Genomic DNA, 18,054 nt, shown 5'->3' on the forward strand with positions numbered 1-18,054 from the left:
GTGAGGCACCTGGAAAACCCCAAGTAATGAATTCTCGTCTCATTTTTCCAGAGTCGCTGTGTTCTGCTCCTCAGGCCCAGCAATGTCGCTTATGATCATTAATAAGGATATTGTCAGTATCCACCAAGGAGGGAATTCTGTATCTGGGGGTGGAGAAGAGAAGGAGGCAGAAACACAAAAAGAGGGGGTGACAGAGACAGGTATAAACCGAGAGAGCAAGACACCAAAAATAAATGCAGAGTAGGCTGACGGAAGCATTGAAGGCAATGCCCAAGCACAGGGGTAAAGTGAATCAAGATTCCATGCGTACGTGGATAGGGTTCTTGGGCCAAAGGACAGGGAGCACTTTGACCTGGGATTTTCTTAGGAACTGTGCCTAGGAGGGGGGAGAGAGAGGGGGGATCAGACATGGGGGAGGCTGCTCTTCTGGGAGCCTTCCCCTGCTCTCAGAGAGAATGCAGGCAACTGTGTCTGCCTCCAGCATGGCCCATGCACATGGCATCCCAGACCAATGCAGACACATCCCCGCCCTCATCCTGTTGTTGACAAGACGTTTACAAATTCAGCGAGAGAAAAATGTGGTCATTTATACTGCCGCGTTGTAAAGCTTGACATTAGTGGAGCTATTGGAGTCCATGAATCACAGAAGGAGGTAAAAATTCAAATGGATATAAATGTCCATTAATAGTGGGAAAGTTAAATAAATTGCACTTCATCCATATCATGGAATAATGTGAAGCCATTATAAAAATGAGACAGACCTTTATGCAGTGCCACGGAAAGATCGCCAAGAAATGCTCAGTTAAAATAAAAAAGCAAATTGCAGAACAATACCTCCAGTAGGATTCCATTTATTTATGCTAGAAAAAAAATATCTATGCAAGTAAATGCACAGATAAAGAATCTATGCCAAGCAATACAGTGATGATCTCCTGGGAGGAACTGAGCATAGTAGGATTAGATTTCCATAATTTTTATACATTTATATTCTTTTTGTATTTTCACTGCCAGGCTCTTTTTCAATATATATAATGGCATCATTGTTCCTACCATGTGAGAGATAACAATGAAGCTTAGTGATTTGGAGAAACAGAAAAAAAATCAATTTATTCACCTTCAGCCTTATCTCTATCCCCACCACCACCATCAACACCACTGAATTCTACCTCTGGCCCTGCTGGTCTCCTGCCTGGGCTGGAATATTCTCCATCCCATCACTCTCCACCATTCTGCTCCATCTACAGGGTTGTATTAATGCACATGCACTTTGTTCAAAACCACGTAGACTCCAGAGGTGATTCCATTACTACAATCACATAAGTGTATTAGTCAGGACAGGCATGGATATGCTGCAGTAACAAATAACCCCTAAATCTTAGTGCCTCAGAGCAACAGAAGTTTATTTTTTGCTCGTGTTTCAAATCCATCACAGGTAGATATGACTTTGTTTCAAATTGTCTTCATTCTGGGGTCCAGAGTTAGTCTTGGAGTGGCCTCTATCTGGGATGTTGCTGGTCTCATGTCAAAAGCAAAATGAGATCAGAGTGAACCGTACAATGGTTCTTAAAGATTTTTTTTCTGGGAAAGATGAGGCTCATGTCACTTCTGTTCATGTTTCACTGACTAAAGCAAGTCACATGGCCAAGCCCAATGTCAAAGGGTCAGTCATCCTGGGGGACTAGTGGGGGTGCTGTGTGATGAGAAGTAGGCAGAGAATATATTTGAACAATGATACATTCCCTTGTGTGCTTTTCAAAGACTTGAATCACAGCAAATATTTCTGGAGAGCCCACTATGTGCCAGGGGGAGATGAAGAAATCATACTAATCACATATCCCATGGGGGAGATGAAGAAATCATAATAATAAAAACTAGAAGTTTTTAGGCCTTATTACCCCAGATACTATGGTAAGCACATTGCATGAATCAACTCTTGTAATTTTTCCATCAGCAGTTATTAGAGATAAGATTAGGGGCTCAGAAAGGTCATGCCATTTGCCCAAGTTCACACAATCTGAGCTCCTTGGGAGTTTATATTCTCTGGGTATCCTAGGATGTGTTCCAGGCTGTAAGTAAAAAGATGGCTCACTACTTTATGCTTTTCAAGAATTTGTTTAGTAACTTATCAATCACCCATCATATGCAAGAACTGAGGCGAGGTCTTAGGCTGTGTTAGAAGAAAGACTGTAGGACAGTGTTTAGGAATATCACCAGGACCTTCATTCTTCCCATCTCTCTATTAGCTGAATGACCTAGGGGAGTCACTCACCCCTCTCAGCCTCCAGATCCTCATCTAAAACTGAGGATGCTACCGAGTCTACCTTTCGGGCTGTCCAGTCAACAGGATCCATTGAGCGCCTCCTCTAGGCCAGATGCTGTTCCTGATGTCAGCGCTGTAGCCATGAGCAGACCACCCTTGACCCTTATTTTCTAGTAGAGGGAGAAATAAAGGAAACCAATGAATCAGTATGTAACAATGTGAATAGAATAAGTGCTATAAAAATAAGGCAGAGAAGGGAGATTGAGTGATGGCAGTGCTATTTGAAATAGAGTGGTCAGCAAGGACCTTATATACTGATGAGGTGACATTTGAGTGTAGACCCAAATAAAGTGAAAGAGGAACAGAAAGTGTGTTTCCAATGGAGAAAACAGCAAATCTAAAGCCCATGAAGTCAGGCTGTGTTCCATGGCAAGGGGGCGGGGAGTAGAGGAGGCCAGTACAGCCCAGCTGAAGCAGGTGAACAGGGAGGAGATGGCAGGAGTGAGGCGGAGAGAGGCAGGACCAGACTGTAAAGGACCTCATAGGCCACAGAAAGGAGTTGCACTACTATTCAACCCTGAGCGTTAAATGAGATAACATGGAAAGGGGCTTAGCACAGTGCCAGGTGCATAGTAAGCTTTCACCAAATGAATGAATGTCAGCAGTTCTTCATTCACTCAATGACCAACGGTTTATGCAGGACCTGTTATGGGCTAGGCATTATCCCGGATGCTTGGGAATCACTAGTGTGCACAGCAATCAAGGATGCACCTGAGAAGTTCGATTTGAGCACGAGAACCAGACAGTAAGATAAATAAACGATGGAGCATGTTAGAAAGTGGTAAATGCATTGGATAACTGATGGGGAAGGGGCGTGTCAGGCTGTGATATTCAGTGCTGATAAAGGGACCTGCAGGCCTCACTGAGAACAAAGACTCAAAGCGGGTGAGGGCTTTGGGGAAGCAGATTTTGGGGGGGAGGAGCATTGCAGGCAGAGGGAACAGCTGAACAAAGGCCTGGAGATGGGACCATTACTAGTGTGTTTAAGCAAGGACACCAGGGTGCAGGGCTGGGTGAACCAGGAGGAGAGGAGCAGGGGTGTGGGGGCCAGGTGATGCCGGACCTTGAAGGCCACAGCAAGGACTTTGGCTTTGCTGAGTGATGTGGTAGAGAGTTCTGAGCAGAGGAGGGACACGATCTGAGGTGAGTTTAACAGGGTGGCTCCAGCTGCTGGGCGGAGCAGGTACTCGATGGGACATGTTGACATGTTGGAAGCAGGGAGATCATTAGGAAGCCATAGCTATAGTCCACGTGTGGGGTGATGGTGGGTGGGGCCCAGGTGGCAGCAGTGGAGGGGATGAGAAGGAAAAGGACTCTGGATGTATGTTCAGGCTGAGCCCTCTCCGCAGTCCCTGTCTATGTCCTGCACCCCTAACCTCAGTGTCACTACTGCCGGGAGAAGGGCGCCACCATCAGCATCCCATGCCTAAGCTCTAAGCTCAGGACAGGGCACGGGTCTCTGCCCGGCTGTGTGGGAACATCGCTTGTTTATTCATGCTGGCTGCTCCCCTACTGACAGCGCGGAGGCATCCGAGGCCAGGCCTGAGAGGAGCACGGGATCAGGATGCCAGCAGCAGAGATAAAGAGTGCTTTTCTACGACAGGAACCTCTTCTCTCAGTCCTCCTGGTGCTATTTTTAGAAGGTCCCCCCAATCCCATTGGCACCCCCTTAAAGTCTTCGAACAGCACCCTCACCTGATGCCCTGTTACCATGCAGACATTTTTAGGAAGTCTTTCTTTTTCAGAGGAATTAATGTATTCTGGTTTGCATGTGTTTGTTCACTTATGAATTCATTTTGCAAATAATTCATGTGACCCCGCAGGGGTCAGCTCCTACAGCCCCATCTGTGACATGTGACTTTGACCCCACCTCAACCGTAGATAATGATAAACACAGGGAAACATAATTTTATTTGAATATGAAAAAGAATATTCCTTTGCAATAATGTCTTAGGGCCAGACACCCTGATAAGTGGTAAAGATACGGTGTGGGCACAGTCAGTACAGCCCCTGGCTGCAGAGAGCAGATCATTGAGTCGACAGACAGATAATGAGTAAGTGACCCAGCCCACGAGCAGTGCAACATTGAAGCAGGGGCGAAGGGTGCAGACTTGGGAGTTACCTCCTTGCTGGGGGATCTTGGGCAAGTTACCCAACCACTCTGTGCTTCGTTTTCCTCACTGGTGAAACGAGGAATAAGAAGATCCCCTACTTTGTAGATTTACTGATGGATTACATTCTTATGTACAAAGCTCTCATGGGGATATCACACATAGAAAACGTCATGTGGGTGTCAGCTATTGTTATTATAAGCATTTAATTCGGATTATGATCATCTATGAAAGGAACATATAGGGTATTTATAAACATTGAAAAGAAAGAGTAGAGAGGGTGCCTCTCCATGGAAGTAAATTTAGGGTGAGCCCTGAAGGATGAGGAGGAACCAGCTTTGCAAAAGTGTAGGGCGAGGGGGCAGAGTGTTTGAGGCAGAGGGGAGGGTGTAGGTAAAGACGCTGATGCAGGGAAAGAGATTGTCCCTTTGGAGTTTAGAGGGAGGGCAATGCAGGACACAGTGAGCCTGCCAAGCTACCTGGTCCTTTCCCAGGTCTTAGACACCAGGAAACAAGAGCCAAGTGGACTGACCGGAACTAGCCAGTGGCAAGTTTAATGCCCTGGAAGATTATGGCACAGATCCTTGTCAAGTGGTCCTTCTAAAGACTGAGTCATTGTCAATCACTGCATGCATTTTGCCTCTTTTCCTGCTGTGTCTAGGGGAAGACACCTTATAGGACCTGTATCCAGCCACACCCCTGTGATCTGATATCTACCTCACCCAACGGAGTCAGCTCCTGCAGCCATGTTTGGGACACGCAATTTCTACTGTATCTTGAGCAGAGCTGATTGGACTGGGCACAAAATGGACCAATTGGGTTCTCACCTGGGAATTTAGAGTTGGACTTGGTTATTCTTAGCAGTTCGTTGTGGGCACTTGAACTGAAATAACATGAGGAGAAATGGGGTGGGCACATTTGAGTCATGGGCAATAGAGGCAGAAAAGGCTACTCTCCAGAGGAAGAAAAAATAAAAAGCAATTAGCCGAGAGCAGCAGAAAGGAGGGAGAGTGCAGCTCGAGAAGGAGAGGGAGAGAGAACAGTGGCCTTGGACCTGATAAGATTTCATGGGCGGTCTGCAGGATCTTTGCTTCCATGAGCCTTTTAAAGTAGAAAATTCTCAGCAACTAACATGTGTGCATTCCAAGAACCAAAAATCCAGCTCAACACGTAAGCTATCTGTCTATGGGTTTATACAAACAGCAATCATTTTAGGTCGTTCATCCTGGAATTTCTGCTTATCTGAGCATCTGGTTGACTAAAACATTGGAAGAGGCATAGGGACAGATCTATCCACAGGGCAGCGTTTATGGATTTCTTTTTTAAAATTTTCTCTTCTTGATTAATTTGTTGTGGAATTAATAATACTAGTTAATATTTATCAAATAATTCCTATGTGCCAGATACTACTTTAAGTGTTTGACACGAATTCATTTATTTAATGCTCAGATCAATCCGATGAAACAGGTGCTATCATTCCCATTTACAGATGAAAAACGGGAGCATAGAAAACGAAGCAACTTGCCCAAGAGCACCTGTTAGCACCTGTCAGAACTGGAGCTCAAACTCAGCTGAGGAGTCCCAGAGTCCAGGCTCCCAGCATCACACTTTCAGCATTTGCCCCCATGGCTGGTTCATGACTTTTATAGGATTGCCATGTTCCTGACAGTTATTGTGTTACTGCTCTGAGATGTTAGAAAGGCTCTCTCCCCATCCTCTCTGCCACCGCCCCCCCCCCCCACCCTCCATCCCCAAATATTTAGCAGCCGTGGCAGAGCAACCAGAAGGCAGCATTTGCATGTGGCAAAGCAGAGCCATTAGGCAAATCACTTACCTAAGGTAATAAAAATGGTAGTTAGCATTTATTTACTACTTAATGTATGCCAGGCTATGCCCTCTGGAGCCAGAATTTCATGTAATCGTTACCTTTCCCTATGAGGAAGATATAACTGTTTCCCCCACTTTGCAGATAATAAAATTCAGATTTAAAAAGCGTATATGATCTAGCCAGGGTCACAGAGCTAGTATAGGATGGAGCCAATATTTAATCCCCTGTCCGATGACACATTTACACACACACCCCCAAAGCCTTGACTCTTAAGTACCAAGATCCTTCATTCCAGAACCGAAAGGAGAGACAAGGCAGAACCCAGCATGGACCTGGCAATTGCCATCAGTACCTTCTGAATCCTAGGGATTCATGCCTGAGTGCTGAAAAGCACGGGCTTTTACAGTGAAAGGGGGTCAAAACTAAAAGGGTTGTTTTGGTGACGTTTCTGGGGACACTGAGTGTACCAAGGTCATAGGACATAGGTGGTCTCAGCAATATCTGTTTCAACAGGGACTTTTGTAGTTGCTTGGTGGTTCCAATGCCATCTCATCCCTCTCGCCACTCATGGTGTCCTCACCCCCTCACCCATAGGGGGCAGTGAAGAGCAGAAGAAAAAGGCAGGTTTCCTATGATGGCCTAGGCCAGACATTCCCCATGAGACTCCCCCAAACGGTGAGCCTGCGGTCTTGGTGAGCTTGAGGTGGAGATGGGGTTGCCATTGTAGATAGGATGCAGCCAGAGAAATAAGGCTGTGAGATGTGTGCCCAGGATGCTCACTCTAGTTTTGTCTATTACACAGAGATTACACAGATCAAAACAGTACAGCTTTTTTCACCAAAGATTCACAGGACACCTGCCATGTGCCAGGCACTATGGCGTACAGCACACACAGCAGATAGCTGAGTTCATGATGATGCTATTAGATGAGAAGAGTGACAACAGAGGCAAAAGAATTTAAGATGTTTTCACATGTTCACACGTACCAACACTAAGCTAAGAACTTTACTGAACCTATTTAATCCACACAAAACCAAAAAACACAAGGTAGGCATTACTATCCTCAGCGATGAGAAAACCCAGGCTCAGTGGGGCAAAGAGTATTCTTAGGCTCACACAGCGAGAAAGCAGTGGCTCCAGGCTTCACATATCCACCCAAATCCTGGCTCCTGATCCTAAGTATGTGAATAAACACCGTGCTCTGTTGCTTCTCGTGTTTGTCAAGTTGATGTTTTCTTCTTTAAAATGGGCTTTGAGTCTTCCTGGGAGGTTGTCCGTAGAGAGACCACTCCCACCCCATGAGCTGACAAGTGTCGGTGCCCACTGAGAAGTCATTGTGGTACACAGGGAGGTGAGGAGACACGGCTGCCCCTGGCAGTGTTCCAAGGGCTTTTGCTTGTTCTGTTGTTGTGTGTGGGCAAGTTTGGCCTGGTGTTTATTTTTTAACACAGCCATAAATAGTTGATGTGGTACAGCTATCCACCTCACCAGCCTCTCTGTTGTGGGGTCTGCATCCCAAACTTGTAGGGCCCGGAGACGTGTTTTAGCCTAAAAGAACATTTCTCAACCACAGAGCTGCTGAGACAAGCATTAAATTCTGAGGCCAGAGTCAAGGTGAGCAGACAGGAAGGCTGGGATTTGACCACACCTGCTGAGACCAGAGCCTCAGGCTGGGGACCTCAAGCAGAGCTGCATTCTACACACCTTGTCCTCTCTGGGGACACGGAATGGAAACACAAGTAGGGCAATGTCAATGTCATGTTTCTGGTTTGCAAACAACAGAAACCAATTCAGGCTGGTGTTGCTGAAAAGAAATGTATTAAAAGTTATCAGTTAGCTCATGGGACCTCCAGGAAGTGGTACAGTGGATTAAATGGAGGCATGCAAAGAAATATGTCCATATTTGAAACTGGTGAGTGTGACCTTATTTGGAAAAAGGGTGTGTACAGATGTAATTAAGTTAGGTATCTTGAGATAAGGAGGTTATTCTGGATTATCCTGGTGGGCCCTAAATCCAATGACAAGTGTCTGTATAAGAACAAGTAGAAAGAGAGTTGACACACTCAGAAGAGAGACATGGAGAAAAGAAGAGAGTGTGACCACAGAGGCAGAGATTGGAGTGATGCGGCCACAAGTCAAGGAATGCCAACAGCCACCGAAAGATGTTAGAAGCCAAGAGCGAAATCTCCTGTAGAGCCCCTAGAGGAAACACGGCCCTGCAGACACCTTGATTTTGAACTTTTGGCCTCCAGCACTGTGACAGAATATGTTTCTGTTGTTTTAAGCCACCAAGTTTGTGGCCATTTATAACAACAGCAATAGGAGACTAACAGAGGTGGAGAGAACAAGCTTGGAGGCTACATCAAGGGCAATCCTGACACTCACACTGCAGAACTGGTGCAGCAGAGGTATCACTGTCCCCACCGTGGGCCTCACAGACCGTGCAAGGCCAGCCCTGACACTTTACTAAGCTTTGGCCACTGGAACAGCTGGATGAAAATGCTGCCCTTATAGGCGGTACCAGCTCCCAAGGTGAAGTCTGGAACAAGCAACCTGATTGGTGAAACCTAAATCACATGCTTTCACTCTAGCTGCAAGGGAGGCTGGGAGAGGTGGTGTCTGGCTTCTGTAGTAACAGATGGGAACTTACAGCATGGGAATTCCCCAAACATAGGGAGGGGCTGGGCAGTCAAAAAGAGGGAGAGGTGTCTAGAAGGTGGCTAGCAGAGCAGACCCACATCCTGTTCCCTGACTCTTCCAGTTCATCGGAAATAACGGGGAAGCCCAGCTTTCCACAGCATCAGCAGCCCTAGGACCATCGCACTGAGTGACCCATGCGTCAGGAGTCCTACACATGGCTATAACACAGTGCCGGGCTTGCCCAATGTCATTGCTGTGGCAGCTGGGTTTGTTTGGTTTTTCAGAGTTAGCTTTTCCTTTATGGTTGATGTTTGCTTCTTACTGAATGCTGGGCATCGATGCAGGTCCATTACGTGATCAGGCCCCTTCACTCCCTGCACTGCTCCCTATGCCCCAGCCATGCTGATCTCACTCTGCTTCTGGAACATTACTGCTCCCTTCCTCCTCAGGGCGTTTGCTCATCCATTCCCCGCTGCCTGGAATTCACTCCCCTGGACCTGACGTGATTCACCACCTCACTTGATTCAGCCTCAACTCTATGTCTAAATGTCATCTCTTCTGGAAAAACCTTTCCTGGCCATCCAGTCTAAAATAGCCCCTCGCCATCCCTTTACCCTGCTGTATTGTTGAAGCACTTACCACTAGCTGGTATGAATTAAGTATTTATTTGCTTATTTTTATTGTGTCTCCACACCCCCCCCCCCAAACTAGACTGTAAATTCCTTTTTTATGTTTTGTTTGCTGTTGTATCCCTGGTGCTGAGGAGAATTCCTGGCATGGTGCTCAATGGTACTAATCGGATACAGAAACCATATTGTCCCTACTAGTTTAAACATTCTTTTCTTCCCCACTAGGATTTAGCCATTTCTAGGCAATAATTTAATCTCATCTGGATCTCCCCCCAGAGCCTAGGAGAGTGCTGAGCACACACAGGGCCTCAGGGAATATCTGTCAGAGGGATGAATGGATGGATAGGCACATTTACACTCTTATTAACCCAATCACTTAGATGTAAACATGCAAGATTCTCAAGTGGAGCTTTCTCCTAATGGTGTTTCCTGGCCTTAAGCTAGCATCCAGTGTAATTGGAGCTGTTTTGGTATAGCTTTGTTCGCGCACACAGCAGCTCTGTGCGAATACAGCAAGCTATGTACACATAGAATCTCCCTCTAGTAAGGAGCAATAAGCATCCATCTAATTTGCATGTTTTTATTCATTAGCAGAAGAGCTCTCTTTCCCCCAAACAAGAACTGATGCTAACGTCAATCTATAAAACAGATGAACAGGGAACGTCCCTGGCCAGGGGCCTGGGACCTGGCCCATATCATCTCTCCTTACAGCATCATGGCTACAAGCGCTGGGTCTCACTAGCAGCTTTGGGAACCCCTGTGCAGATAAGAGCAAAGACCGCACCTTTCTTGACTCAGCCTCAAGTTTCCCCAGGCCAGTGGTCTCTCCTACAGCACAAGTAGACACTACCCTGTGCCTGGCCCCTGCTCTGTGGTACAGTGTCTCTGCTCTGTCCACACTGTGGACCAGGTCATTCTATCTTATGGGCAGCTCTGTCCTATCTTGTAGGGTGTGTACCAGCACCGCTGGCCTCCACTCACCAGATGCCAGAAGCAACTCTCCAGGTGTGACAACCAAAACCATCTTGTTGTTGCCAAAGGTCCTCTGAGAGTGAAGGGCAACATCACCCACATTGAGCTCTGTACTATGATTAATACATCCTTTTTCTTGCCTTTTCATGGGATTATCATCGAGATCAAGTCTATCCAAGATGCATAGGAGGCTCAGTTTCCATGGATATTGACATGTGGGCCTTTCATGTAAGCTCCTGTGGATTTTATTCTTTCATCAATAAGACTCAAGGCTCTCGCTGACCTTTCAACCACATTCTGAGAATCTTGTCAAGCTCCATCCCATTGTCCCATTTGGCCTCTCTTTATCGTCAGCGGTGTCCCCTTTCTCACAGCTGTGCAGGCATCACTCAGAATGCGGGGTCCTGTAAGGCTTGGAGGAAAAGGGCAGTGGGTAGCAATGACATAGCAGACACATTTTCCTGTGTTTGAAACTGCAAGGCCTTTCATGATATACTGGGGTGTCTCCAGACTCCTAAATGGTTTGAACTTTTTTAACATGACCTTGAACATAAATGATCTTTGGATAACAAGTGAGAGAATTCATATTTCTAAAGCGGAAAGCCATCCTGTGTGCCTTCCAAAAGGAGGTCTATTGTATGAGCAGGGAAAGAAGGTTCCGACATACCCCTGAATGTGATTTATCCATGTCACACTCTCTACAAAGGCACCGGGCTTGGGTTGCTATATTTCCAAGCTTCCCATGCTCACTAATTTCTCTATAGAAGAAGAGCAGGTGGCCTGGCTGCCACAAAGTGCCTAGGAGGGAACTCATCGGAGTTCGGTTCATTGGAACAGGAATGACAGAATGTCAATTTCCCTCCTAACTGCATGTCATCCTCAGGCATCAAATAAGCAATTATAGGAGGCTAAATTGAATTTATTTCCAAGTCAGACGGGCAGCCCATGCCTGGGATGCTCCACCAAGGGACACAGCCTTTGTGACTATGTGTGTCATAGAAAGCCCAGGGTGGCGGGTCTCTGAGCCATGTTGCCTCCTGCCACTCAGGGTCAGCCTGGCTGAAATTGTCCCTGGCAGCTTCCTACCTGGATTTTCCATGTCTACCCTCCTGCTCTCACCTCCCCTGGTTACTCTAAGCCGAGAGCTGTGAAAAGTGGCCGCAACATGTCTCTAAGGGTGAAATTTTAGGCATTCAATCAAGGCCTAAAATTCAGTCAAGTGGAGGTATCCCTATATAAGATCATCCCTTTCATCTGTGACTCCTCCTAGGGCGAGAGCTGTGAAAAGTGGCCGCAACTTGTCTCTAAGGGTGGAATTTTAGGCATTCAGTCAAGGCATGGATGTGTCCCCATATAAGATCATCCCTTTCATCTGTGACTCCTCCTAGGTTCCTCTGTAGAGCATCCATTCAGGCGGTCCTGCCACGTAATGTGGTGCTCTCTGAAGTCAAAGAGGAGGAGGATGAAAGAAAGGCTCATTTTTCTGAATGTCAGTTACTGGATGACAAGTGATTAAATGAGCTAATCCATGTTAGCTCATTTAATGGGAAAAGTAAGTCTCTGAAATAGGTATTACTATAATTCTCTCCAGTTTTATAGTCTTACTCGACAGAGATGGTGCTCACCGTATATTCACATTCTCCCCTGTAATTGCTTGCCTTCCTTGATATTAGTTTGGGGCCCTGAGACTCATTATGGCTGATGGGCTGAAATGATCAGTGTCACTTCTTGGCCAAGGTAGTTCAGAGGCCTCCTCCTTCCCTCTCTTCTATTGTAGCAAACTCAGAGGTCACGTGACGTAGTCCAAATGGAGCAACACCAAGGTGGTGGAAGGTTGGGTTGATGATGCTTATGTACTCATATTTGGAAGGGCATTTAAAAGGCTGATACTTGTGCCCTTCTCCATCACCCTAGCAAGTGCATTTCCAGCCTCTTCTTGCACATTTCCAGCAGCAAAGTACTCACTACCTCCTGGGCTCCTCGTCATGGGGTTGAGCTCTGTCTCCAAATAAGGACTTTATTGTATCCTCGGGAACCACACAGATCAGTTATCCTTACTCTTAAACAAAACACCTTTCTTGCCAGGTTGGTGTGGCTCAGTGGTTGAGCGTCGACCTATGAACCAGGAGGTCACAGTTCGAGTCCCAGTCAGGGCACAAGCCTGGGCTCCATCCCCAGTGTGTGGCATGCAGGAGGCAGCCAATCAATGATTCTCTCTCATCATTGATGTTTCTATCTCTCCCTTTCTCTCTCTGAAATCAATAAAAAACATATTTTAAACAAAAAACCCACCTTCCTTAGTATTTGGACTAGACTTCCTGTCCTTGGTGAGTTTTCCTTTCCCCAATCTTAGTTCTTGAAGTTAGCCCGGGCTCCATCCCCAGTGTGTGGCATGCAGGAGGCAGCCAATCAATGATTCTCTCTCATCATTGATGTTTCTATCTCTCCCTTTCTCTCTCTGAAATCAATAAAAAACATATTTTAAAAAAAACAAAAACAAAAAACACCTTTCTTAGTATTTGGACTAGACATCCTGTCCTCGGTGAGTTTTCCTTTCCCCAATCTTAGTTCTTGAAGTTCTTCCTCTCACTCACCTTTCAAATCACAAACAAGGAAACAGATGCCCACAGAGGGTCACTTACCCTCTCATTCCCTCACTATGAACCTGGCATTGAGCCCTCTAAGGCTTAAGCTCTATGAGGGGAAGGATTTGTTCTGTTCACTCACTATTGTATCCAAGAACAGTGCCTGGCACATAGTAGGTGCTCAGTTTACTAGTTGAGCAAATGAATGAACCCGAGTCCCAATTCCCAGTCATTTTTTTGTCTTTCCTTTAAACAATAGGAAGAAATCAATATTCAATTGTAAATTCCATGCTGAACTCATTTGGGAGCACATGGGCACCAAACACGATGACACACAGTTGTCATTTAAATTCAACATATCAAATAGGCTTTGACTTATAAAGGCACCTCAACTTGGTAAAATAGAAAAATCTACATACAGAGAAAAAAATCTTAACAGTGATAATGAAGATATATTTGCCCACCCCACCTCCCATTCCCACAGCTTTACACTTCATTGGATCTATAGAAAGCATTTTTTGTGGACAGTGTTCCAGATGCCCTGTGTTCTAATCCTCTCCACCAATGTCACCATAATCTCTAAAGCTGTATATATTCTGAAGCATATTTTAATAGTGTGGGTAATAACTTCATGAATTCGAGCTAAGCACAATAACAGAAGGTACCTAGCTTTTGGCTGGATCTATAGAAAGCATTTCTTGTGGACAGTGTTCCAGATGCCCTGTGTTCTAATCCTCTCCACCAATGTCACCGTAATCTCTAAAGCTGTATATATTCTGAAGCATATTTAATAGTGTGGGTAATAACTTCATGAATTTGAGCTAAGCACAATAACAGAAGGTACCTAGCTTTTGGCATTAAAATTGTTCTTTACTTTTTTTTTTTTTTTTGCTGTGATGTGGCATTATGGTAAGGGTAAACTTTTTTTGAAAAGATGGATATGATTCTGGGATGAAAGTGGCCACTGGTTAATAAAACTACAGGTAAGTATACCCTTGCAAGATGCCATTGTGTTTAGGCAATAATTTAAATACATGTTGCCTTGTTGCGTCTCTCCTACCCCCATCAGATGAGGCAACATATTCCTGAGAAAAATGTAGGTGGGGGATAGGTGCAGATCCAAGCTCTATCTTAGCTGTGGTGATCCACCTTTGCGTTGTGTGAAATGAGAATAAGGCCCTGACCTGTGTGGCTTAGTGGTTGGAGTGTTAAACGGTGCACCGAAGTGTCACAGGTTGGATTCCCGGTCAAGGATACGTACATAGGTTGAGGTTCAACCCCTGAACCCAATAAGGGCATGTGGGGGAAGCAACCAATTGATGTGTCTCTCTTATATCGATGTTTCTCTCTCTCTCTCTCTCGCTCTCTCTCTCTTTCTCACTCTCTTTCCCTCCCTCCTTCCCACTCTCTCTAAAGATCAATTAAAAAAAATATCCTTGGGTGAGGATTAACAAAAAAAAAAGGAGGATAAGATGAAATTCATTTAAAAAAAATAACAATGTTGAAATGCCATGCACTGAAAGCGGTCACAGGTTGGATTCCCGGTCAAGGGCACGTACCTGGGTTGAGGTTCAACCCCTGAACCCAGTAAGGGCATGTGGGGGAAGCAACCAATTGATGTGTCTCTCTTATATCGATGTTTCTCTCTCTCTCTCTCTCGTTGGTGGATGGATGCATGGATGGATGGATGGATGGATGGATGGATGGATGGAAAGGCTGATAGAGTCTTCCTTTGCACTTCCAGGATCACTCCCCTCCATCCAGTAACAGCAATGCAATTTTCCTTAGGGGATTACACTTCGTCATTCTCTGTCCACATGGTTTGTGCGGATCTGGCCGTACCTCTGACCAGTGGATCCATCCTGGCCAGTGAGAACACTGACTCAATTCTCGAATCGGGGGCAGGCACGAGCTAGAGAGAAGCAACTCTTTTCTACTGGACTTAGGAGGATGTAAGCTTGGCTCTGCTTGGTGGGTTGTGGGCACACAGAGAGAGTGTGCCTCGGAGGGAAGCCACCAGCGAGGAAAGCAGCATTGAGGGAAGGGAAAGGAATACTGAGTAAGTGATTTGAACATTTGACTTCTGCCATGCCTGATACTATCACCTGGGCTTTGGAATTCCTATTAGATTTTACATCTCCACTTTTGTGTGTGTACATTTACCTTCTGGTCTCTTCAATCAAAAGAGTTCTAAATAACAGAGGTAACCCAGAAGGACCCAGTTTTTGCACAATGGGCCATTGAGGATGGAAAGTGGAATCAGTCACAGCCTGGATGACTAACCGTGGCCTGTGGGCCACCTGTGACCTGCCTAGGTATTGTGATACAGTCCACGATCTAATTTCGAACTGAACTATTTGAAAGCCAACTCCATGGGGGCTGCTTCTCAAACATACCCAAATATTTGCATTTCAGTGGCCGAAAGGCAATGGAATATCTTTTCTTAATAGCCTTCTATTCAGTCAAGCAAGTAAGCTCAGTTTTGAGAATGTCTCTCTTACCCCAAGGAACTCAACACAACTGTTTTCTCTTTGAAGCAACCGAAAGAAAGTGGCCAGTAAGCACAGTTATTTTCCCTGGAGCACTCCTTGTGTATCAAAGGTTGTTCACCATTGTTCTTGAAAGAGGATGTCCTCCAATGGTCTTTCCAGCTTTAAAACTCTGAGATCGCCTGGGAAGACCAGTGGGAAACTTTTCTTTGCATCCATGTACCATCCTCCAAGCCCAGCACAGTGTGCAGCACAGAGGAAAGTCTCGGTAAGTATTTGGTGAATAATTAATGAAAACGTTTTGACCCCTTCAGATCCCCATCCCCTATCTGCTCAGTTAGATTTTGACATCTCCACTTTTGTGTGTGTACATTTCTAAATAACAGATGTCACCCAGAGGACTCAGTTTTTGCACAATGGGCCATTGAGGATGGAAAGTGGAATCAGTCACAGCCTGGATGACTAACCGTGGCCTGTGGGCCACCTGTGACCTGCGTAGGTATTGTGATACAGTCCACGATCTAATTTCGAACTGAACTATTTGAAAGCCAACTCCATGGGGGCTGCTTCTCAAACATACCCAAATATTTGCATTTCAGTGGCCGAAAGGCAATGGAATATCTTTTCTTAATAGCCTTCTATTCAGTCAAGCAAGTAAGCTCAGTTTTGAGAATGTCTCTCTTACCCCAAGGAACTCAACACAACTGTTTTCTCTTTGAAGCAACCGAAAGAAAGTGGCCAGTAAGCACAGTTATTTTCCCTGGAGCACTCCTTGTGTATCAAAGGTTGTTCACCATTGTTCTTGAAAGAGGATGTCCTCCAATGGTCTTTCCAGCTTTAAAACTCTGAGATCGCCTGGGAAGACCAGTGGGAAACTTTTCTTTGCATCCATGTACCATCCTCCAAGCCCAGCACAGTGTGCAGCACAGAGGAAAGTCTCGGTAAGTATTTGGTGAATAATTAATGAAAACGTTTTGACCCCTTCAGATCCCCATCCCCTATCTGCTCATGGGGTCTGAGGACCCCAGCAGAGAAGGATCTTGAGAGGCAATTAGAGCCCTAACCGGTTTGGCTCAGTGGATAGAGCGTCGGCCTGTGGACTGAAGAGTCCCCGGTTCGATTCTGGTCAAGGGCATGTACCTTGATTGCGGGCACACATCCTCAGTTGGGGATGTGCAGGAGGCAGCTGATCGATGTTTCTCTCTCATCAATGTTTCTAACTATCCTTCTCCCTTCCTCTCTGTAAAAAAAATCAATAACCAGCAGAGAAGGATCTTGAGAGGCAATTAGAGCTCTAACCGGTTTGGCTCAGTGGATAGAGCGTCGGCCTGTGGACTGAAGGGTCCCTGGTTCGATTCTGGTCAAGGGCATGTACCTTGGTTGCGGGCTCACATCCCCAGTAGTGGGTGTGCAGGAGGCAGCTGATCGATGTTTCTCTCTCATCGATGTTTCTAACTACCCTTCTCCCTTCCTCTCTGTAAAAAAATCAATGAAATATATATATATTTTTAAAAAGAGGCAATTAGATTTCAAAGTATCATTTAAAGAAACAATCACACAGCTCAGGCTGGCTTGGCTCAGTGGTTGAGCGTGGACCTATGAACCAGGAAGTCACCTTTTGATGCCAGTCAGGGCACGTGCCAGGATCGTGGGCTGGATCCCCAGTGTGTGGCGTGCAGGAGGTAGCCAATCAATGATTCTCTCTCATCGTTGATGTTTCTATCTCTCTCTCTCCCTCTCCCTTCTTCTCTGAAATCAATAAAACTATATTTTTAAAAAAGTGAAAAAAGAAACAATCACATATCACATATATATTGTACTGTAGTAATTTTGTATTTACATTTGTATGATGTGACAGAATAGATGTGAATGTTAATCGCTGCTTGACTATGTTAATTAAGTTGTTTAACTATAAAAAAGGAACAATCACAGAGCGTCAAAACGTCCCTTAAAATGTCTCTTCAGTCACCCACGCTGTGAAGAAGTGGATAGTTTCTCAGGATGTCCACCTCAGTCCCTTTCCCCTCCAGCTTGAACTGACCTTGTGTCTTGGGCTGAACAACTGATGAAGAGGCTGCCTTGTTTAAGGATCAGCAGGTTGGCACTCGGCAGGGGGAAGGCTCACTCTAGGAGAGGCCAAGGGGCGAAGGGAAGGACTGGCACAACCAGATTTTCTATCTCCTGCTTTCTGGGCTGTGAGTGGGATGGAGGTTGAAATGACCTCCTCTGCCCTGGCCTCCTTCTCCCTCACCCCCTTCCTCCCTCCCTTCCCTTCTCTCCCCTTTTTCTTCCTCTTGCCCTTCCCACTACCCACCTCGTTTAGTATAATTTGAGTAACTAAAACACACTTCTGTGTTCCTAAACGTTCACAGACCAATGCATGTCCCCAGTCAAAGGCACAGAAAGGAGCTAGCCCTCTGCCCCTGGTGCCCATCCCCACACAGAACATTCTGAGGTTGATAGGAAGTGTTCTTTGCATC

At 45.7% G+C, this 18,054-nt stretch overlaps 1 protein-coding gene across 1 annotated transcript in view; it reads left to right on the forward strand.

Moving 5' to 3' along the window:
- The first annotated feature begins 6,585 nt into the window (after positions 1-6,585).
- The window catches only part of XYLT1 (xylosyltransferase I), a 388,023-nt gene continuing 376,554 nt past the window's right edge, over positions 6,586-18,054 (forward strand). Inside the window, exon 1 of the mRNA XM_014544395.1 lies at positions 6,586-6,607. Within this exon, the coding sequence (XP_014399881.1) occupies positions 6,586-6,607 (22 nt within the window). The remainder of the gene's footprint in view (positions 6,608-18,054) is intronic.

The sequence above is a fragment of the Myotis brandtii genome, unplaced genomic scaffold, assembly GCF_000412655.1.
Source record: "Myotis brandtii unplaced genomic scaffold, ASM41265v1 scaffold363, whole genome shotgun sequence".
Lineage (NCBI taxonomy): Eukaryota > Metazoa > Chordata > Mammalia > Chiroptera > Vespertilionidae > Myotis > Myotis brandtii.